General features: G+C 35.9%; 1 protein-coding gene across 1 annotated transcript; it reads left to right on the top strand.

Moving 5' to 3' along the window:
- Positions 1–15,964: 15,964 nt before the first annotated feature.
- LOC125665329 (G-protein coupled receptor Mth2-like) lies at positions 15,965–17,076 on the top strand. The gene has a single exon (XM_048897975.2). The coding sequence runs from the start codon at positions 16,072–16,074 to the stop codon at positions 17,074–17,076; it is 1,005 nt and encodes a 334-aa protein (XP_048753932.2). The 5' UTR covers positions 15,965–16,071.
- Positions 17,077–18,665: the final 1,589 nt, after the last annotated feature.

The raw sequence follows: 18,665 nt of genomic DNA, 5'->3' as shown, positions 1-18,665 counted from the left end.
ATTCAAGATCACATGATCTCAGTGGGGATTTGGGTTAGAATAGGACTTAAGTACCGCTTGCTTATCGTAGGTGGCGACTAAATGGGGCGGTCCATCGGATGAGACCGCAAAAAACCGAGGCCCTGTGTTACAGTAGGTATGGCACGATAAAGATCCCTCCCTCCTGAAAGGCCATAAGCGCCGAGCTTAGACCTAAATATTGAAGCGGTGACGTTTCAACATAAGTGAAAAATTCTCGTGAGGGACGTTAAACAGTATACAACCAAACCAAACCATGGTCATATGGCAAAGTCGTGTGGTGCACACTTGTCTGCGAAGGAATCTCAGTGATAACATGAGTCGTAAGACTCGTCTATTTTTTTTTAAGGGAACGGTATTCGTACCAACTGGCTGCGATGTTAATCATAATGTATGCCATATGTAATAATATTATATTATCGAGATGATTTATGAAACAATTTAAACACTCACCTTGGACAAAAATTAACAGAAGTCCTTGCAAAAACAGAACATCAACCTGCATTGTCAAAGAATATGAATTTGAGGTATGTACAGCAATTTATAGAGGATTACTTTCATCGATCCGACATGTGACTTATGGGATTCGTTTCGAAGATTCTAATTGGTCAATGTGCAAAAGCTGATATTATTCATATTCTGTTTTCAACATTTGTGGTAAGAGTTTGATTAAATTTACGTAAAGGCAGTGGATACTCTAAATGATTATGGATTCTTTTTAAATATATAATGGGGAATTTCTGCCTCATCGTTTTCCCTGACATGCCACAGATGAGGACAAAGACGAGAGGGTGGGCAACATTTCTGGTGTAGTGAAGTAATACCAGGTACATGTATGTCCACCATTGTATCGTTTATGACATTGTGTAGGCGACGTACAATTGATTGACAAATGCTTCGAATGGTTCTTTGAGGAATATTCTGCCAATCTTCCAACAACGCCCTTTCCGTTTCTTGTGGATTCTGAGGCTGGCGGCTGAGCACATGTCTACCAAGCTTGTCCCAAACATCTTATTCAGATTTAGATCTGGGAACATGGCGGGCCAATCAAGGACATTGATGCCATTTCTTTGAAGAAAATTCCGTGTCAATGTAGAAGTGCGGACGCGTATTGTCCCGATGAAAAATATGTTGCTTCGTCCGTGCTGCTGTATCAATGGTGTCAACACAGGCTGTATGGCATCAGTTAAGTTTCCGCGCAAAATGACCGATTGGGAGTAAAAGTATGTGTTAAAGTGCTTACTTTAAACGAAATTGTTGAAAACTCTGTGACATCAACTTGTTTGTCAGTAGTCTACCTCGATTTAAAAATTGATCATACGCAGAGCAAGGTCTTTTATATCGAATCAGTTGAGGGATATAAACACCACATCCAGGTGATAATGGAGTATTGCTACATGCACATAAACGTGGGAAGTTGACGATGCAGAAGCTGAAATCATCCTGTTTGTCATAAAGCTGGAATACCGATTGTTAGACCGTTCTTGGTACACTGATTGTGACTACGTATAACTCCGTTTACCTGATTAGGATATAGGGCTAACGACGGGTGTGATCGGTCAACAGGGGATGCTTACTCCTCATAGGCACCTGATCCCACCTATGGTGTGTCCAGGGGTCCGTGTTTGCCCAACTATCTATTTTGTATTGCTTATAGGAGTTATGAGATTGATCACTGTTCGTTAGCTTCACCTTGCATTGATATGTTTTCAATCTACAAAAAAAAAAAAAAAAAAAAAAAAAAAAAAAACACGTTTAAAAAACGAAATGAAATTACCAAAGAACTGTAAACGATAGTATTGTTTCGCCGCCTACCTTCTGGTGTATTTCTAGAAGATTTTTTATGTCAATATAAATATTTATATGAATTTATAATAAACGTTAATTTGTTTGACAAAACAAGGAGAGATAACTCTATGATTTGGATTGAAATCGCATATTTCACTGGAAAACGGAAAATATTTTTAAAACATCCCCCCATGAAACTCGAATCCCTTTTTGCAGGTATTATAAATTGTCATTTAGCAAATTTATACCAAAACGTCTGTTGTTTTAGGGGGGGGGGGTGTTTACTGACCAAAATAAAGCGAAAATCTTCACTCTGTGATCAATTGCAAATGAGGTTAAAATGTGGGAAATGAAGGTTTATCATTCTGTATTCAATAATATGAAATATTTTGACAAATTAAATGGTTATTTATCGATATGAATAAGCATTTAAAAATATATAACGTTTTGAAGCAAGGTTTCAAGGAACATATTTTTCTAACCCTTAATCAAAAGGAGTTCAAATTAAGAGCAATTAATTAATCAACACTGGTATTAAAGTTGATAATCAATTACTAATGGATTTTACTGTGCATGAAAAACTATCATTAGCAAAATTGCAAAGCTTTTTAAAATATACGAGTTGAAAACGTAGGCGGAAATCCAGAGTTAGGGTGCGTAGTTCTTTCGGATATATCGCTATGTTTCAAATTTGAATCAAACAAATAAAAGAAAAGTACCGACCTCGATCAAAATTGATAGAAATCACTAAAATAACTAATTTTGTTCACTTTTCATGAAGATTTTTTTCCTTTTATAAATTCATTTAATTTGTGAACGATTTTACATCAAGGGAATGTAGTTTTCTGACAATGTTCCCTAGGGGAGTTTTTTTTATAATTCCGATCGGACTTTCTTCAAATTTGAAAAATCAAAACATTTCTGAATTATGACCATTTTGTTTCAATTGTATTTCAAAATACATTTCTCCGACATAACTTTTTTTCCCTAATTGACGTGGTTTTTGAAGATTTAATCCATAGATTAAAAGAAAATTAACAAATTAAGTCTTAAATTATCATAGTTTTTTCCTCCTCATTTTTTCTTTAATTGAAGAAATTAAAACGTCTGAGTCTTAGAGGCATGTTTTATTAAACTGCAGAGAAAATTGGATAGGATAATTTCTCCTTCAATTCTATTATCGACACATCTATCCATACTAAATCTGGAATAAGACAGCATGTTTCAATTAATACACCAAAGGAAATCCACGCTAGATAATCCGTAATCCTTTAACATACCTGATTAAATCAATGAAGAGATGACGATGTTTGTTTGATCTTACAAATATCTAATTTACTTTCATCTTAATACATGTACATACAAAATAAGTTAGAGCTGGGACAATACTTGATTAGTATGCATTAGAATGTTAATGAAAATTAGATTCGTGTTAGCTAGAAATTATTAAAAAAGCAAACATAAACATTCCTTATTCCTATCAACGATTTTTTCTTTCGTTACAAAATTATAAAGTGAAATTGAAAAAAAGTAAATAAAATGATGTAAATAGCTTATTGATGTTTGTTTTAAGTTTGATGAAGACAAAGATCAATGGTCGATCTCACGAATTCCATAAAAATACAAAATCCCTACCCAGTCTTTAGATATTGTCTTTGGATATTATGCTGGAGTTCCTTAAATAGTCATCCTTATTTATCATTCTTATTTTGGTAAGGTGAAATCAATTTACAAACTTCAACATGAGAAGATGAAATATCTTGCTGTGGTCATCAACTGGACATTTTGATAACTGTTATAGTTTGAAGCCAGAATTGTTTGTTCGACATATTGATTGATCACTGTTCGTTATCTTCATCTTTCATTGAGACGTCACTGGTTGAAGGTGAAGTACAACAACAGTTAGTTAATGCTACAAACAAATCGATCTTCTCTGTTTTCAAAGCTCGTTGTATAAAATGTATATAAATATGCAAACCATGCAAGAAAAGCAACTGAATTAAGTCAGGTTCATCAAGTCATCATTGTTTATTGGGTATTTGCTTTCATAGTTTTCCCGTACAAAGGCAGTCTGTACTTGCTTAAACTATTTTAGTACATTTTTAATACATTGATTGAAAATTCTCCTAGGCGCATCATGTTGGTAAATGAAAGTTGAAGATAACAAACAGTGATCAATCTCATAACTCCTATAAGCAATACAAAATAGATAATTGGGCAAACACGGGCCCCTAGACACACCAGAGGTGGAATCAGGTGCCTATGAGGAGTAAGCATCCCCTGTCAATAAGTATCAATAATGCTCTACAGTAATTTAGAAATTTCAACCATGTCCTAATTTCGTCAAAAACTGTAAAATATGGAACTCTTCGAAAGGGGACAGAAACATTAGGTTGTGGCAAGCGTCTTTAAGAGAGAAAGATAGCATGTTAGTTAAACAAGCATGTTGAATAATCACAAAGGACATTTTCTAATAGTTCAAATATACGTTTGGCAGATATTCCAAATACTTTCAAAGCAATGATAAGCAATGACAATGTGAATATTGACAACATTTTACTAGAATGGCAAACACGGACCCCTGGACACACCAAGAGGTGGGATCAGATGTGTAGGAGGAGCAATCATCCCATGTAGACCCTATCACATCCGCCGTGATTCCTATATCTTGATCAGGTAAACGGAGTAGTCTGTAGTCAAAATCATATGTAAAGAACGGTCTAACAATTGATATGAAACACGTCAGACAACATTCAACCCCGGTGATAGCTTGTATTTGCAAATTATTTCATTATAACGACCATAGAATATGCAAAAGACTGACGTTAATTTAAAGGAGACTGTTGAAACCATTGTATCACGTTAAATAACCCATTCAGTTCTTGTTGGAAAATAATTATATTCGTGAAATTCTATATATGTATATAATCTTTTATTCTCGCTACAAATATTTAATCTATTGTTTTTGGAATACTTTTGTAACCTGAGTTCGGGTGAGAAATATACATGGCTTTGGTGCAACTATACTTATATGGTTTAAAAACAAGTTTTACGCTAGAAGATGCAACTCATAATCTGTAATTCAACTTTTATCTTACACGAAGGTTTATATTCACCTACTGTGTATGACTAACAAAAGGCGTCATACTCTTCAACAACTCAGTTCGATTCCCACGCTGCCCCTATAATCATTCCATGTAATCTTTATATATCTCTCATACACACTCACGCAAACACACATTCTCTCTCTCTCTCTCTCTCTCTCTCTCTCTCTCTCTCTCTCTCTCTCTCTCTCTCTTCTCTCTCTCTTTCTCTCTCTCTCTCTCTCTCTCTCTCTCTCCTCAGAGTGAAGCGTCGCAGTTCATACCCTCATGTATTTTCAAAAATGAAATTTATTTTTTGCATTTAAATTCTACTTTTGTATCTGTCGGTATTACCAGCCGTTAAGTAAGAGGGACTATATTGATCAACTTCTAGATTCATACTCATATTGTTCACATCTGCGTCGCATTCATGTGGAAATACCTATCATCACAGCTGGTAAAGGTACATTGGGAATGAATTGTATAGAGGACAATTTCTGTAAATACCGATAAAGAAGTTTAGAGGCACAGTCCATAATAGAATACCATACTAGTGAGTATGTTATGGTTGTTTCCTGCGAAATATGGCTCTTGGATTTGGCTTCGTGTTAACTATCTGGAACATCTCGCGCATTATCCAAATCAATATAAATGTACGACTATTTAAGATTAAACCAATGAAATCCATTATAACACACCAACTGAACAATCCCTTGGATACGGTGAGTGTGACCGATCGACGAGGGATCCTTACTCCTCCTAGACACCTGATCCCACCTCTGGTGTGTCCAAGAGTCCGTGTTTGCCCAGCTATCTATTTTGTATTGTTTACAGGAGTTTTGAGATCAATCATTGTTCATTATCTTCACCTTTCATGTAATAATATAAATGATTTGTGTTACTATACAAATGAAAAATTATCATACAACATTGATTGATTGAATATTGTTTAACGTCCCTCTCGAGAATATTTCACTCATATGGAGACGTCACCACTACCGATGAAGGGCTGTAAAATTTCGGTCTATGCTCGGCGTTGAGGGCCTTTGAGCAGGGAGGGATCTTTATCATGTCACACCTGCTGTGACACGGTACCTCGGTTTTTACGGTCTCATCCGAAGGACCGTCCCATTTAGTCGCCTTCTATGACAAGCAAGGGGTACTGAGGACCTATTCTAACCCGTATCCCCACAGGATATCATACTATAAAAATAAAAAAAGAAAGAAAATACTGTACAAATGAAAAATAAAATCGAATATTGCAACGTTTGACATGCCATATTATTTTGTATTACACTTTTTGTCACTGCTTATTATGCCTAAAGTTGTGTTGTTTAAGAGAAATTTAATTCCTAATTTATTCCACGAGCTGTCACTCAAGTTAATGAACACCTTGTGATGTTGTCATTATAGTAGTACGGCGGGCAGTCGTTTATCACCACATGTCTGCTTCTAACGAGGTGTTTTTTTTAGTGCTGAATGTCATTTAGGAATCTAGAAGTTCTGTAAATGAGATGTTCATCCTTGTATCGTGCTCCAGTAATGATCTTATTGAAGGTGCCGTGCGCATCATTTTTAAAACGACACTCTCATACAACGATATGCTACTGTAACGTGTAACCTATCTAGCTACCGTTATTATACTATTTACAACAGGGTCTCCTCAGATAACTTGCTGAGGATTTGAATTTATCAACAATAGATGCAAATATATAAATATTCTACTTAGAAAGGATTATATTTTTTTGGCACACTGTTTTTCCCTATAATAGCTCTGAAACTTCATTGTTATTTCGGATTTCAAACATCACTGAAGAGACATTATTTGTAGAAATGCGCATCTGGTGCATCAAAATTAGTACCATATCAGTTTTTACATACACAATAGAAAATGATATACGTTAATAAATCACTGATTCATGTGTACGGAGTTATCACGCGGCTTCTTTTAAACTAACAATCAAACGACTATGGTTCCTCAGCCAAGTCACATCAAAGCGACTGCGGTGCTTTGAACTTGAAGCAACATCGTCACATAAAACACACGCAACCAGCGTTGCTCATAACCAGTATCATATCCCGAAGTGAACAAAGTTACTTCACTAAATCATATCAAGGAACATACATCGACAATGTTAAGCATATCGCATTGCAATGGTTATTTAATAACACTCTCAAACTTATAGGTGTATAGTAAACTATATAATACTTCGAACTTAATCTCACCAATGATAACTCTGCAACAATCTTCGTCAGACTAACTCACAGCTGCAAGTCTGCGCCGTATTTATAGGGTTTTACCACGTGACCATTGTATGATTATTCCGACAGTACCTCGAGTGTTTTCCATCATTACATTTGTATTTTACCGGACATTATCGTATGTCCCATACCAGTACACAAAAAATCCATTACACTACATACACGATACGCTATATACAATGACCTTAATGATGTAATATACCATAATTATACGCATCTATATATTGTATGTGGTATTGTTAGCAAGACACAAAGTTAGCGATTTATCCAATAAAATTCGAATATATATATATATATATATATATATATATATATATATATATGACCGTGCAGCGTGTGACAGCGTGACGAGAATTCCATCGTCATCGAAAGCAAGTTTTTTTAAGACTTCCCTAGATGGTCGTAAGCTCAACCCCGGGTAGGGGCGGAAGTGGCTATCCAAATAAAGTGAAATTTTCTGTGCATTATATATATATATATATATATATATATATACCGAAATAAGTTTTTGCCGGATTTTCTCATTATCCACGCCTAAAAAATCCATGCGACCTCGCATGCTTAACTTTTTAAAAATACATTTCTAAGATATAAGCAGTAACATAAACTAAAATTTACAGAAATTACGATTCCTATCAGAAACACAACACAGTGAGATTAGATATCGACAATATAATCTGAGTTATTTTGGTCTGTGTCGCTTTCTGTAATTCGAATTCTAAGTTACATGTATGTTTGTTCTCTAATAACAACGTTTCGTCCTCCTGAATATCATCAGTGCCTATTTTTTTGGCACCAGGAGCTACTTCTTCACCCCTCAACGCTTGAGGATTCTTAGGTCTCATACATGTATGACGTGAGATTTTCCGTTTGCTGCACAATTGACTTTGTATGTGACATCAGAAAATATCTCATCGACAACGAATGGACCTTGCCACAACATTGTATCGAGGAAAATACACGTAAACTTAATCTTTTCCAAATACCTGCCAACGTAACTTTGTGTCATGAAGATTCATCTGTCTGAGCATGGAGCATATTGAATTTTTCCTCACAATGGAATGTGCTTGCTCCATTTTTTCTTTAAGCTCCTAAACCCACTTCTGAGCAGGGATCTCCTTTATGCACGATGGTATTTCAAACACAATATCAAAAGCTGTACCAACCTCTCGTCCCAACATCAAATAATTGGGGCTATATTCAGTGGTCTCATTTTCTACTGATCCATAAGCCATCAATACATAAGGTAGCAGATCATCCCAGTTAGACTGCTTCTTGTCTACAAGAGTTCTGAACATCGTGAGCGAGGTTTTGTTAAACCTCTTGACAGGTCAATCACATTCGGATTGATACGGACTTGTACGTGTTTTCTTGATATTCAATATTTACACATGTCAGTGGAATTTTTCCATTCAAACTGTTTGCTTTGATCTAAATGCACATATCCTGGTACCTCAAATCGTGATATCACCTGCCCAACCAACAGTTGGGTAATAGTGACTGTTTCCATAGTTGGCATTGCGAATGCCTCAACCCACTTTGTGAAATAGTTAGAGATAACAACTATGTAAAGATTGCCTCCCTCGAGGCAGTTCTCCAACAATATCAATACCAATCCTTTCCATTGGCATACCGGCTCCTAGTCTTTTCATTGGAGCTCTTTGTGTTTTCGTTAATTTGACATTTAGATACATCGACGACTTTTTATCTATTAACAATGATAATTTTCATTAATATGTCGCTTCGATATATCGTCGACTTCAATATTGATGTTGCAATATTCCATTATTACCTGCATATGGTGTTTATAACTCTCAACTGATTCGATATGCAAGAGATTCTCTTGTGTAGGGTCAATTTTTTTTTAAATCGAGGCAAGCTACTGACAGACAAGTTGAAGGTGCAAGGGTTTCATCAGTCTCGTTTAAAGTGAAACCGTTTAAAGTCAGTATTTCGCAAATATTATGTTCGTTATATAACGATCTAGTGTGCCGCTGCAACCTACAGATCCTGAAACGTGCTATTACACCTCCAAAGCGTTTCGTTTCGTTCCGTGCAAACCGTTCACCGTTCCGTGCAGACCGTTCAGCGTTTCGTGCAAACCGTTCGCCGTTCCGTGCAAACCGTTCAGCGTTCCGTGCAGTCCGTTCAGCGTTCCGTGCAAATCGTTTCGTGCAAGAATCGATCTGTGCATGATCAAACCACACCCAGAGAAACGTGCAGATCGTTCAAACCACGCTCATAGAAACGTACAGACAGACCGTGCAAGTAATTTCGGCATAGGATGTAGGACAGGTAAACATTGTTGGGAATTTGACCAATTATTTCAAAATGTCTATAAGAAATTCTCACCCTTGGTAGTTTCTAGCAAGTGCAGAGACATGTAATAATGTACCTCTGTCCTCGTTTTTTTAATTACTTATTTATCTGTTTTCGTATACAGGAATAATTTATTTGTCTTGTTACATTTGTATGATCAAGTTTCTCTTTTTAACTAAAACATATTTTCATCAAAATCGTTCATCGGAACTGTCTGCATAATGCAAGGACCGACCTGTGTATAACTTTTATATTCTACGCGAATACCAAGGTCCCTCTTTTTTTATCACAATAGAGGTCGGTGATTCCGGGTATTTGAAATTAACATTCGTGCAGAAGGTGTGAAAATCGGCGGGGGCAATTGAAACATGACAAAAGAGGTGTTTATATCTTTTGTCTTTCAAAAATGAATGCAGTTTTCTATAGGTTTAAAATCGAGGAAAATGCAACAATCTAATTATGGATGCTCGCATATCGAATTATTTGTTTTATCTATTCAATTATATGATTGATTTCTCAATCTATTTCAATCATATATTGATTGCTTCTTTTTGTTTTGTATTTTCCCTTCTCATCCAAGATGACATGTTCTTATCGACTAGCTAATTCTATCTCTAGATGCAACCCCCACCTCCTCCCACCGAGAATAAATTCCAGTCTTACAGTGTACGAAAATGTTAAAATCATTTTATCTGTTGTCATACACGTATGTAAATATGCTTAGGTTTATTCAAGATCTGTCTTTGAGAAGAGGCCTGGAAAATACAAATTGCACAGGTGTTTTAACTGCACTCAGATTGAATGTACAAAAATAGCGATACAGACGCGACTTTTTCAATGAATTTAATAGAGCAATGAATAGATAAAGTTGAATAATAAATATTCCATGACGATACAAATTATGCATCTTTTCCCTTTATTTCCGAAGTAAAAAAATATTCATTTCCTTTGATTTCAACATGTTCATAAGTCATTAAACTATTCCTTGTTTAAACAAACCCCAGGATGAAACATATAATGCCGAAAAAGTCAAAGTGTGCAGGTCATGCCTAGCGTTTTGTGCAGACCGTTCACAACTCTCTCCCCGCCCAAAAAATGTTTCATTCTTTCCTGACGGGAAGTTTCTTTAAATCCTTTTATCTGTTTTCATACACGTACACATGTATATAAAAGATATAAGTTCATTCAACATCTGTCTTTGGGAAGAGGCCTGGAATATACAAATTGCAAATGTATGTTAACGACACTCAGAATGAATGTACAAAAATTGTGAAACGGACGCGACCATTTCATACTCAGTTTCAAAGAATTTATTAGAGCAATGAATCAATAAAATTTCATTAATCAATATTCCGTGACGATATGATTTTTGTATATTTTTCTTTTATTTCTGAAATTTAAAAAAAATTCATTTGTTTTCATTCCAACGTGTTTATAAGTCATTGATTTAATAAGCAAAAATCAAATTTACCGCCTCGTAAATGAGCAATCATTTTAAAATTAATCATTATCATTTCTTTCTCAACATTCTTTTAATATCTAGAATACTGCAATTATATTGAAACTATTTGAACCAAATATTACCGAAAAAATCACAGCGTGCAGGCCACACCTACCGTTTCCTGCAGACCGTTCACAAAGCGTGCAAACCACGCCTACAAAGTGGTCAGTGTTTCGTGCAAAGCGTTCATCGTTCCGTGCAGACCGTTCAGCGTTTCGTGCAAACCGTTCACCGTTCCGTGTAGATCGTTTAGCGTTTCGTGCAAACCGTTCAGTGTTCCGTGCAAGAATCATTTGGTAACGTTCCGTAAAAGTGGTGTAGTACTACGCTTCAGGGTCTGTATCATTAGGTCAAATGCTGTCTGACGGGTTTCATTCCGATTGTTAAACTGTTCTTGGCATACTGATTTTGACTACGGACAACTCCGTTTATCTAATCACGGCAGGTGTGACGGGTCGATAGGGGATGCTTACTCCTCCTAGGCACCTGGTTTCACCTCTGGTGTGTCCAGGGGACGGTCCGTGTTTTCTCATTTCTCATTTCTGCGCATTGCTGACTTTAAACGAGACTGGTGAAACCCCATCGACTTGTTTGTCAGTAGCTTGCCTCGATCAAGATATAGGGCTCACGGGTGTGACCGGTCGACAGGGGGTGTTCACTCCTCCTAGGTACCTGATCCCACCGTTGGTGTGTCCAGGGGTACGTGTTTGCTCAACTATCTATTTTGTATTGCTTATAGGAGTTATGAGATTGATCACTGTCCGTCATCTTCACCTTTCATTTAAATACACGCCTTTTGCATGGTACTGTTTTACGCACTACCGATTAAGTTGTATTTGTCAGTAAGGCGGGTAATATCGTTAACATATCAGCTAAAATGAGTGGTGCAGTGCGTAAATAAAGCAATCTAAAACAAAATCCTTGTACGAGAGTTGACATGATTTCTCTGCACGCATTGCAGAGATGACCAGGTCGTATAAATTAAGCATTGAAAATGAAGTTGTGTTCTATTATCGATAAAAACTAACCATCGACTAAGCGGTTTTATTTTGTCCGCCCCAAATATTTTCTATAGTATTTTTGTGGGATTTATGTAGACCTGACTGTAGTTTACTTTGTTACTAATAGATGATTTTATTATTTTGGATTTGCTTTCACTAAATAAATGTAATCACGTTCGCTTTGCAGTCTCGATTTCACATTTTTGAACGTTGCTGTTGTTGTTCATTCCAGGCTCCGGGATTATGAAACTGTCTTAAACTTTAAGATTGTCTTAAATCAATAAAGTTGCACTTAAATCTTAAGACTGGTCTTAAAGTGGATCACAAAAAAATCACTTAGGCTTAAGATTGGTATTTTGTCTTAAATTTTAAGACTGCCTTGGAGCTGTCTTAACTTTCTAAGACTATCGCTAAGTTCGTTCAAAATGGCCGCACTGGTTGCATTTTTGAGGTGAGTAAGAGAAAATTAACGTGATGTCCGTCGTTGAAGATGTCTGTCCCTACCATGAAGCGGACAAATCATTTATTTAAGAAACAATAGACTGTCGGTAGATCGAAAACAGGATCTTGACGTTGAAAATCATATAATGAAAAAAAAAATGTTTTTCTTTAAGCAGAGTATTGCCATAAAAAGTTTGTTTACAGGAAAAGAAGTCAAATCCATGTAATCGAAAAGTAACACCGCTAGCCCAGAAAAATTGAGAGCGGGCGTTTTCAAATATATAAGCATAAATATGATTTCTTATGTGATCAAAATATCGCATAATTGATCGCCCGATTGTCCACGTTTCACTGCCTGATCGTAGTTCGTAAAGTAGATGTAAATGTGAAAGTAGCACGTACACATACGACCGTTTCACTAAAAAGTTACGACTACAAAAGTACATGTATTTACCTGACTGAGTTTGTTGACAATGTGGAAGAAGAAAACAATCATTACTTGCAGTCTGCATTTGCACACGAATAATGTGCAGTCCGAGCCCGAATTTGAAATTAATTAGAGTTATCCTTCTTTGTTACATGTCCGCACACAGTCGACAAAATAAATAAAGGCATTGAATTTAATAAAATTATCGCTTCAATCACTCTTACATTTCCACTTTCATTCATTACTACTTTTAGAAAGAGGGAGGCGACGGGGTCAATACATCAAAATTTGTATGCACATGTATGTAATAACGAAAATAAGTTTCTTTTTAATAAAGGGGGGGGGGGTGTGTGTTGGTACATGTATGTGCCTGAGTCAGCATTAGTGATCATAAACTAGACGTTTTAGACACTGACTATGTTGTTTAAGTCATTTATTTTTTATATCTTTTTTTTTTTACCTCTACGCAAAAGAGTTCCTTGTTGCTATAGCAATTTAAGATTCTAGACTTAGACTTAAGTTAAGACAATCTTAGTTAAGATTTGCTTAAGTTCGTTTTGTGATCCATTTAAGTCGGCAATCTTAGCTAAGTTCAAATCTTAATTTAAAGTCAAAATTTTGACTTAACTTTAAGACAGTTTCATGATCCCGGAGCCAGATCAGTGTGTTCCATTAAGAGCGATTAAGATCAAAATTGAAAAATATTAATGTTATCAACAATTTGGAAAGCTGTTATAAAATCAACAAGATAAAATGTGTTCACGACATTTGCTTCCACTTTTTTTTTCAAATATGAAACCCAAATTGATGTTTTATAAGTAAAAGGAACAGAATCTACTGTTCGGAATGTAATTTATTCTCAAGATTTCTTAATGAAGTCCTAAAACAGTGGGGTGGGGGATTTGGATACAGTTATATGGGATAGGGTTAATATATTTCAACTTTTGAACATCATTTGCTCATTTTTAAAGGATATTTATATTTGTACTTATCACAACAATATCAACCTGTGCATCCATGTTCTAAAATAATGTGAATTAAGTGTTTGTAAACAACAAATAGCTAATCGCTAATCCAAAAACTGATATGATATTATACTTAGATACCTTATTTCACGTGAGAAATTGAAGGTTGCAATATGACTCAAAGACGTGAGATCGCGATAACATCAATTCGCGAGTGGTCATGAATTCGTGAGTGGTCATGAATTCGCGAGTGGTTTTGTCATTAAGAGTTCTTGTATGTACAAACATGTATATTAACTATATAAAAATAAAAGTGGTGCTTCTCGCGTTATTACACGAAAATAAATCCACGCGTAAATTTAGGAATGTACAGTATATTCAATGTTTATGTAACATTTCGGTGTTTTACAGCTCTGTATCGCTCTCAAGTAAAAGTGATATTTTAACTCTCGAAAAGTGATTATATAAACTTCAATTTCTCTACGGCATTTTGTTTATAAATCAACCGCTGATTTTCAAAACGTTTCCTTTCGTGCCATAATGTATAAGGGCAGAAATCTTTAATATTGATAGGATCTCGAAACGCAATAGAGCCACTGGTGAAGTTTCCTTTCGTGATATTGAGATGTTTTCTCCAGGGGTTAATGCATGAAAGACATTACTCTAATCAGGGTTATATCTTTAGTAATTATACACTAAATGTGATACAGCGCATTATAGTTAAGATAAAATCATAAAAACAACATTAATCTGGGATCAAAGCACTACCCAAGAAACTGTTTGTTTCTTCTTTTATTTTATTTCCCCATCAAAGTCTTATGAAATGAAATAAGACACAGATAATGCATCTGATTCAGAGACAAGACGATACATTTCATTTCAGTAATGAGGATCTCACTGATAATAAACAAACGATAATTATAAGGAATTTGGGTTTTGATGGACATTTTATTACTTATAATTTTGAACAGATTGTTTGTCGTGCTTCATTTTGTTGACAACAATAAGAATTGGATCACATGACGTTGACTCCTCCTAACAGTATATAAACAAACCCGCTTGAGCTCGTTGAGGAAAGCTGTTAACTCTATTCATCCTGTAGTAATCTCTCCTGTTCGTTTAAAAATCTTGGAAAATGCACACAGCAAGTTTCATCAATGTTCTTACATTCTGCTCTGTGCAGTATGTGTTGTCTGAATTGAATACGGATTATTTTCCCGCCAACTTTCTGATTCCTGAAAAAGAACATTGTCCGGAAACGTACAGGTGTCGGGGAAGATCATCCAACCCTTCTGCTAAGTACAATTGCAGGTGTGATTCTGATTGTTTGTTACACGGGGACTGTTGTCATGACTACATAAACAATCACACAATTGAAAACAACGTGATTCCAAGATTTACATGTGAGTTTAAAAATGCTATTGACTTTGAAAATTTCATTTACATTGTGAATTCATGTCCATCTGGCACTGATTCATCTCTTAAAGAGAAATGTGAAGGCGAGACAGATGTGTTCGACCATCCCTCCAGCGGTCCGAGTTCGGGATATTTGTATAAAAACATGTATTGCGCTTTATGTAATTTTGATGATTACGTCATGTGGAATCCAGGAATTCAGTGTTTTTGGAAAGATTCACTTCCGGCGAATTTGTCCGTATCCTCCTTACAGAATGATACCGATTGTTACGTCACATACTCGCCTCCAGAAGAAAACCTGAAACAGCGGACTTGTTTTCCAATCAGTTCTAATGAGACTGAATGTCAGAACAAAACTTTGATGACGTTATGTAAATTCGGAGATTACGTACCTCTTTTTGGACTGAAGATTGTCTTTCGAAACATCTACTGTGCGAAATGTCAAAGTTATCCAGAATCAATTTTAGGATGCTCTATGAGCAATACAAAATTAATCCCTTCTAGATCGAAGAATCTTAAATACAAATATAGTTACAGAATTTTATTTGATCTGAATTTGAAAAAAGAGATAAGGGAGACGCGCGATCGATTTGCATTGGTGGAGTCATCTACGAATTCACTATCTAATGTTTGTAGCACAGATCATCTGCTGGATCCACTCACAGGGCAATGTTATAAGGTACTGTGCAAACCTCCATTTGTTTATGAAAATGGTAAATGTTTATTGAAAGAGCGGTTTACTAAAGACCTGAACAACACCTCATCATCATGCCTCTCTCGAATTTTTCGCCAAAATGAGTTCGAATTAATCAATTCCACCACAATTTTTGTGTTCGCCCTCAACAGAACGATGCATGATTTTACGCTCTCGGAAAATAAAAGCTATGCATACGTTTGCATAAACGGAACAAACATTTATGATCAAATAGAGTACAGAAGACTGACAATTTATTTTTCAAAAGAAGAGAGTCTGTTGTCTTTCGTTGGTGGAATTTTGTCATTAACGTGTCTGCTAGTGTGTTTGACTGTTTACGTTTGTTTCCCCAAGCTGCACAATGTTCCTGGCAAAAACCTTATGTGCTTGATGGCATCCTTATTCATTGCTCAATTGTTACATTTAATAGCACCATTTATCTTCGAGATGAAAAACCAAAGTTTATGCAAGATCCTATCAGTTGTAACGCATTTTAGCTTCATAGCTGCTTTCTTTTGGATGAATGTGATGTCTTTCGATATATTTTTCACATTTTCAAGGGGGTTCACTAATTCGGGTGAACATTCTTCAAAGCGTGTGCAGTTTTACAGGCTCTATGCTTGGTTGGGTGCTATTATTATAGTTGGGGCTGCAGCCTCGGTTGAGTATGCTTCGAATTCAAGTTTTAAACCTGGATATGGCGAGGGAGTCTGTTGGATTTCAAATAGCAGAGGTTTAATTGTCTTCTTTCTGGTCCCCATCGCAATTCTGTTGTTTTCAAATTTTGTTTTCTTCATTATATCTGCCATAAGTATACACACGTCATCCAAGAACACTTCCCGGATTCTGAAGAGAAAGAACACTTGCAAATTACTAATTTACACAAAACTTTCGCTTGTGATGGGGTTAACCTGGTGTTTTGGTATCTTGGCAGCGGCAACTAATAATCAGGCGTTGTGGTATTTGTTCATTTTCTTCAACACTTTACAAGGATTCTTTATAGCAACTTTCTTTGTATGTACGAAAAGAGTGCTCAAAATCGTGCGAGATAGCGCATCTTTATTTTCTTCCAGTACTGGACCCTTTACAGTTACAAAATCTCTAACTTCAAAGCTTGAGGGTGAGGAAGGTAGGAATGCTTCTAAGAAAGGCCGATATTAGTGTAGTAGAGAAACTTTGTAAGATATCTTATATATCCATCAAGAAAACTGTGACTTCAAGGTGTATAGTTTATTTTTATGGAAATAAATTTCCACCATAATTCCAAGCATCCTTCTTGTATTTCTTAATTCTAACATGAGGGTGTTACCGGTCGACAGGGGCTACTTACTCCTCCTAGGCTTCTGATTTCACCTGTGTTGTGTTTGCCCAACTATCTATTTTGTATTGCTTATAGGAGTAATGAGATTGATCACTCTTTGTTATCTTCACCTTTCATTTTACATTATTAACTCTATGGTACTTTATATAACATTTCAATTTCCAGTTTTGATTCTAAATTCTAAGAAGCAGGTAGAGTTTCTACAGTCAACTGGCATTCAAATAAGGAATGTATAAGCAAACCCAAAATACGTTTAATTTGATCAAAAATAGCTTTGCGTTATACGACAGGAGTGTAAAGTTGGCATAAAATCGCAAAAATGCCAAAATTCATTGGGTTTTCCTTTCAGAAAACATACAGCCCATGCGTCGAGCAAATTTGCATTCAAATACATTATTCATCTTCTATTGACACACAATATATATTAACTTCAATTTGCTCAATAGATGGTCACACCTTTTCCATAGTAATAATCTGGATGAAATCTAACAGGTATCAAGCTCTTTTTGAAAAGGTGTTATTTATGACGTAATAATGCTACCAATTTATATATGTAAGTTGAGATATTATACTTGGCATATATTTAACTTACTTAAACCACAGGTTTCAACAGTCTCGATTGAAGTAAGCATTTCGCAAATTCTATGGTCATTATAACGATTTAATTCATCAATACAAACTATCATTGGTACAAATGCTGTCTGACGTGTTTCATACCGATTGTTAAGCCGTTCATGGCACACTGATTTTGAGTACGGATAACACCGTTTACCTGATCAGGATACAGGGCTCGCGGCGGGTGTGACTGGTCGACAGGGGATGCTTACTCCTCTAGGTACCGGATCCCACCTCTGGTGTGTCCAGGGGTCCATGTTTGCCTAACTCTCTGTTTTGTATTGCTTATATGAGTTATGAGATCGATCACTGTTCGTTACATTCACCTTTCATCACGTTTATTCACGACACACTTCAAATTCTAACATATGGGTGTGACCGGTCGACATGGGATGCATACTCCTCCTAGGCACATGCTCTCACCTCTGGTGTGTTCAAGGGTCCGTGTTTGCCCAGCTCTCTATTTTGTATTGCTTATAGGAGTTATGAGATTGATCACTGTTCGTTATCTTCACCTTTCATTAAGCTTTATTCAAGACCCACTTAAAATTGTTGTGCCTTTTTATGTACACAATTGTACCTTGTTTTACATGACATTCTTAATTCCATGTCATCTTATCATATTTCAATGTTCTATTCGCGTTTGTCTTTCTTAATTCTTACATCTATATGTCATCCTTAATTACATCTCAACTTATTGCATTTGTTGCATTATAAATTGTAACTTAGAATTTACAACTTGATATTCTTAATCTAACTGAGATTCAATCTGTAGTTTCTTTTTCTTTGCTATTCCCCTTATGCTTCATTGCAT

Source organism: Ostrea edulis, chromosome 10 (genome assembly GCF_947568905.1).
Source record: "Ostrea edulis chromosome 10, xbOstEdul1.1, whole genome shotgun sequence".
Lineage (NCBI taxonomy): Eukaryota > Metazoa > Mollusca > Bivalvia > Ostreida > Ostreidae > Ostrea > Ostrea edulis.
Note: the sequence above shows the minus strand (reverse complement) of the source record. Positions and strands in the feature narration are given on the sequence as shown.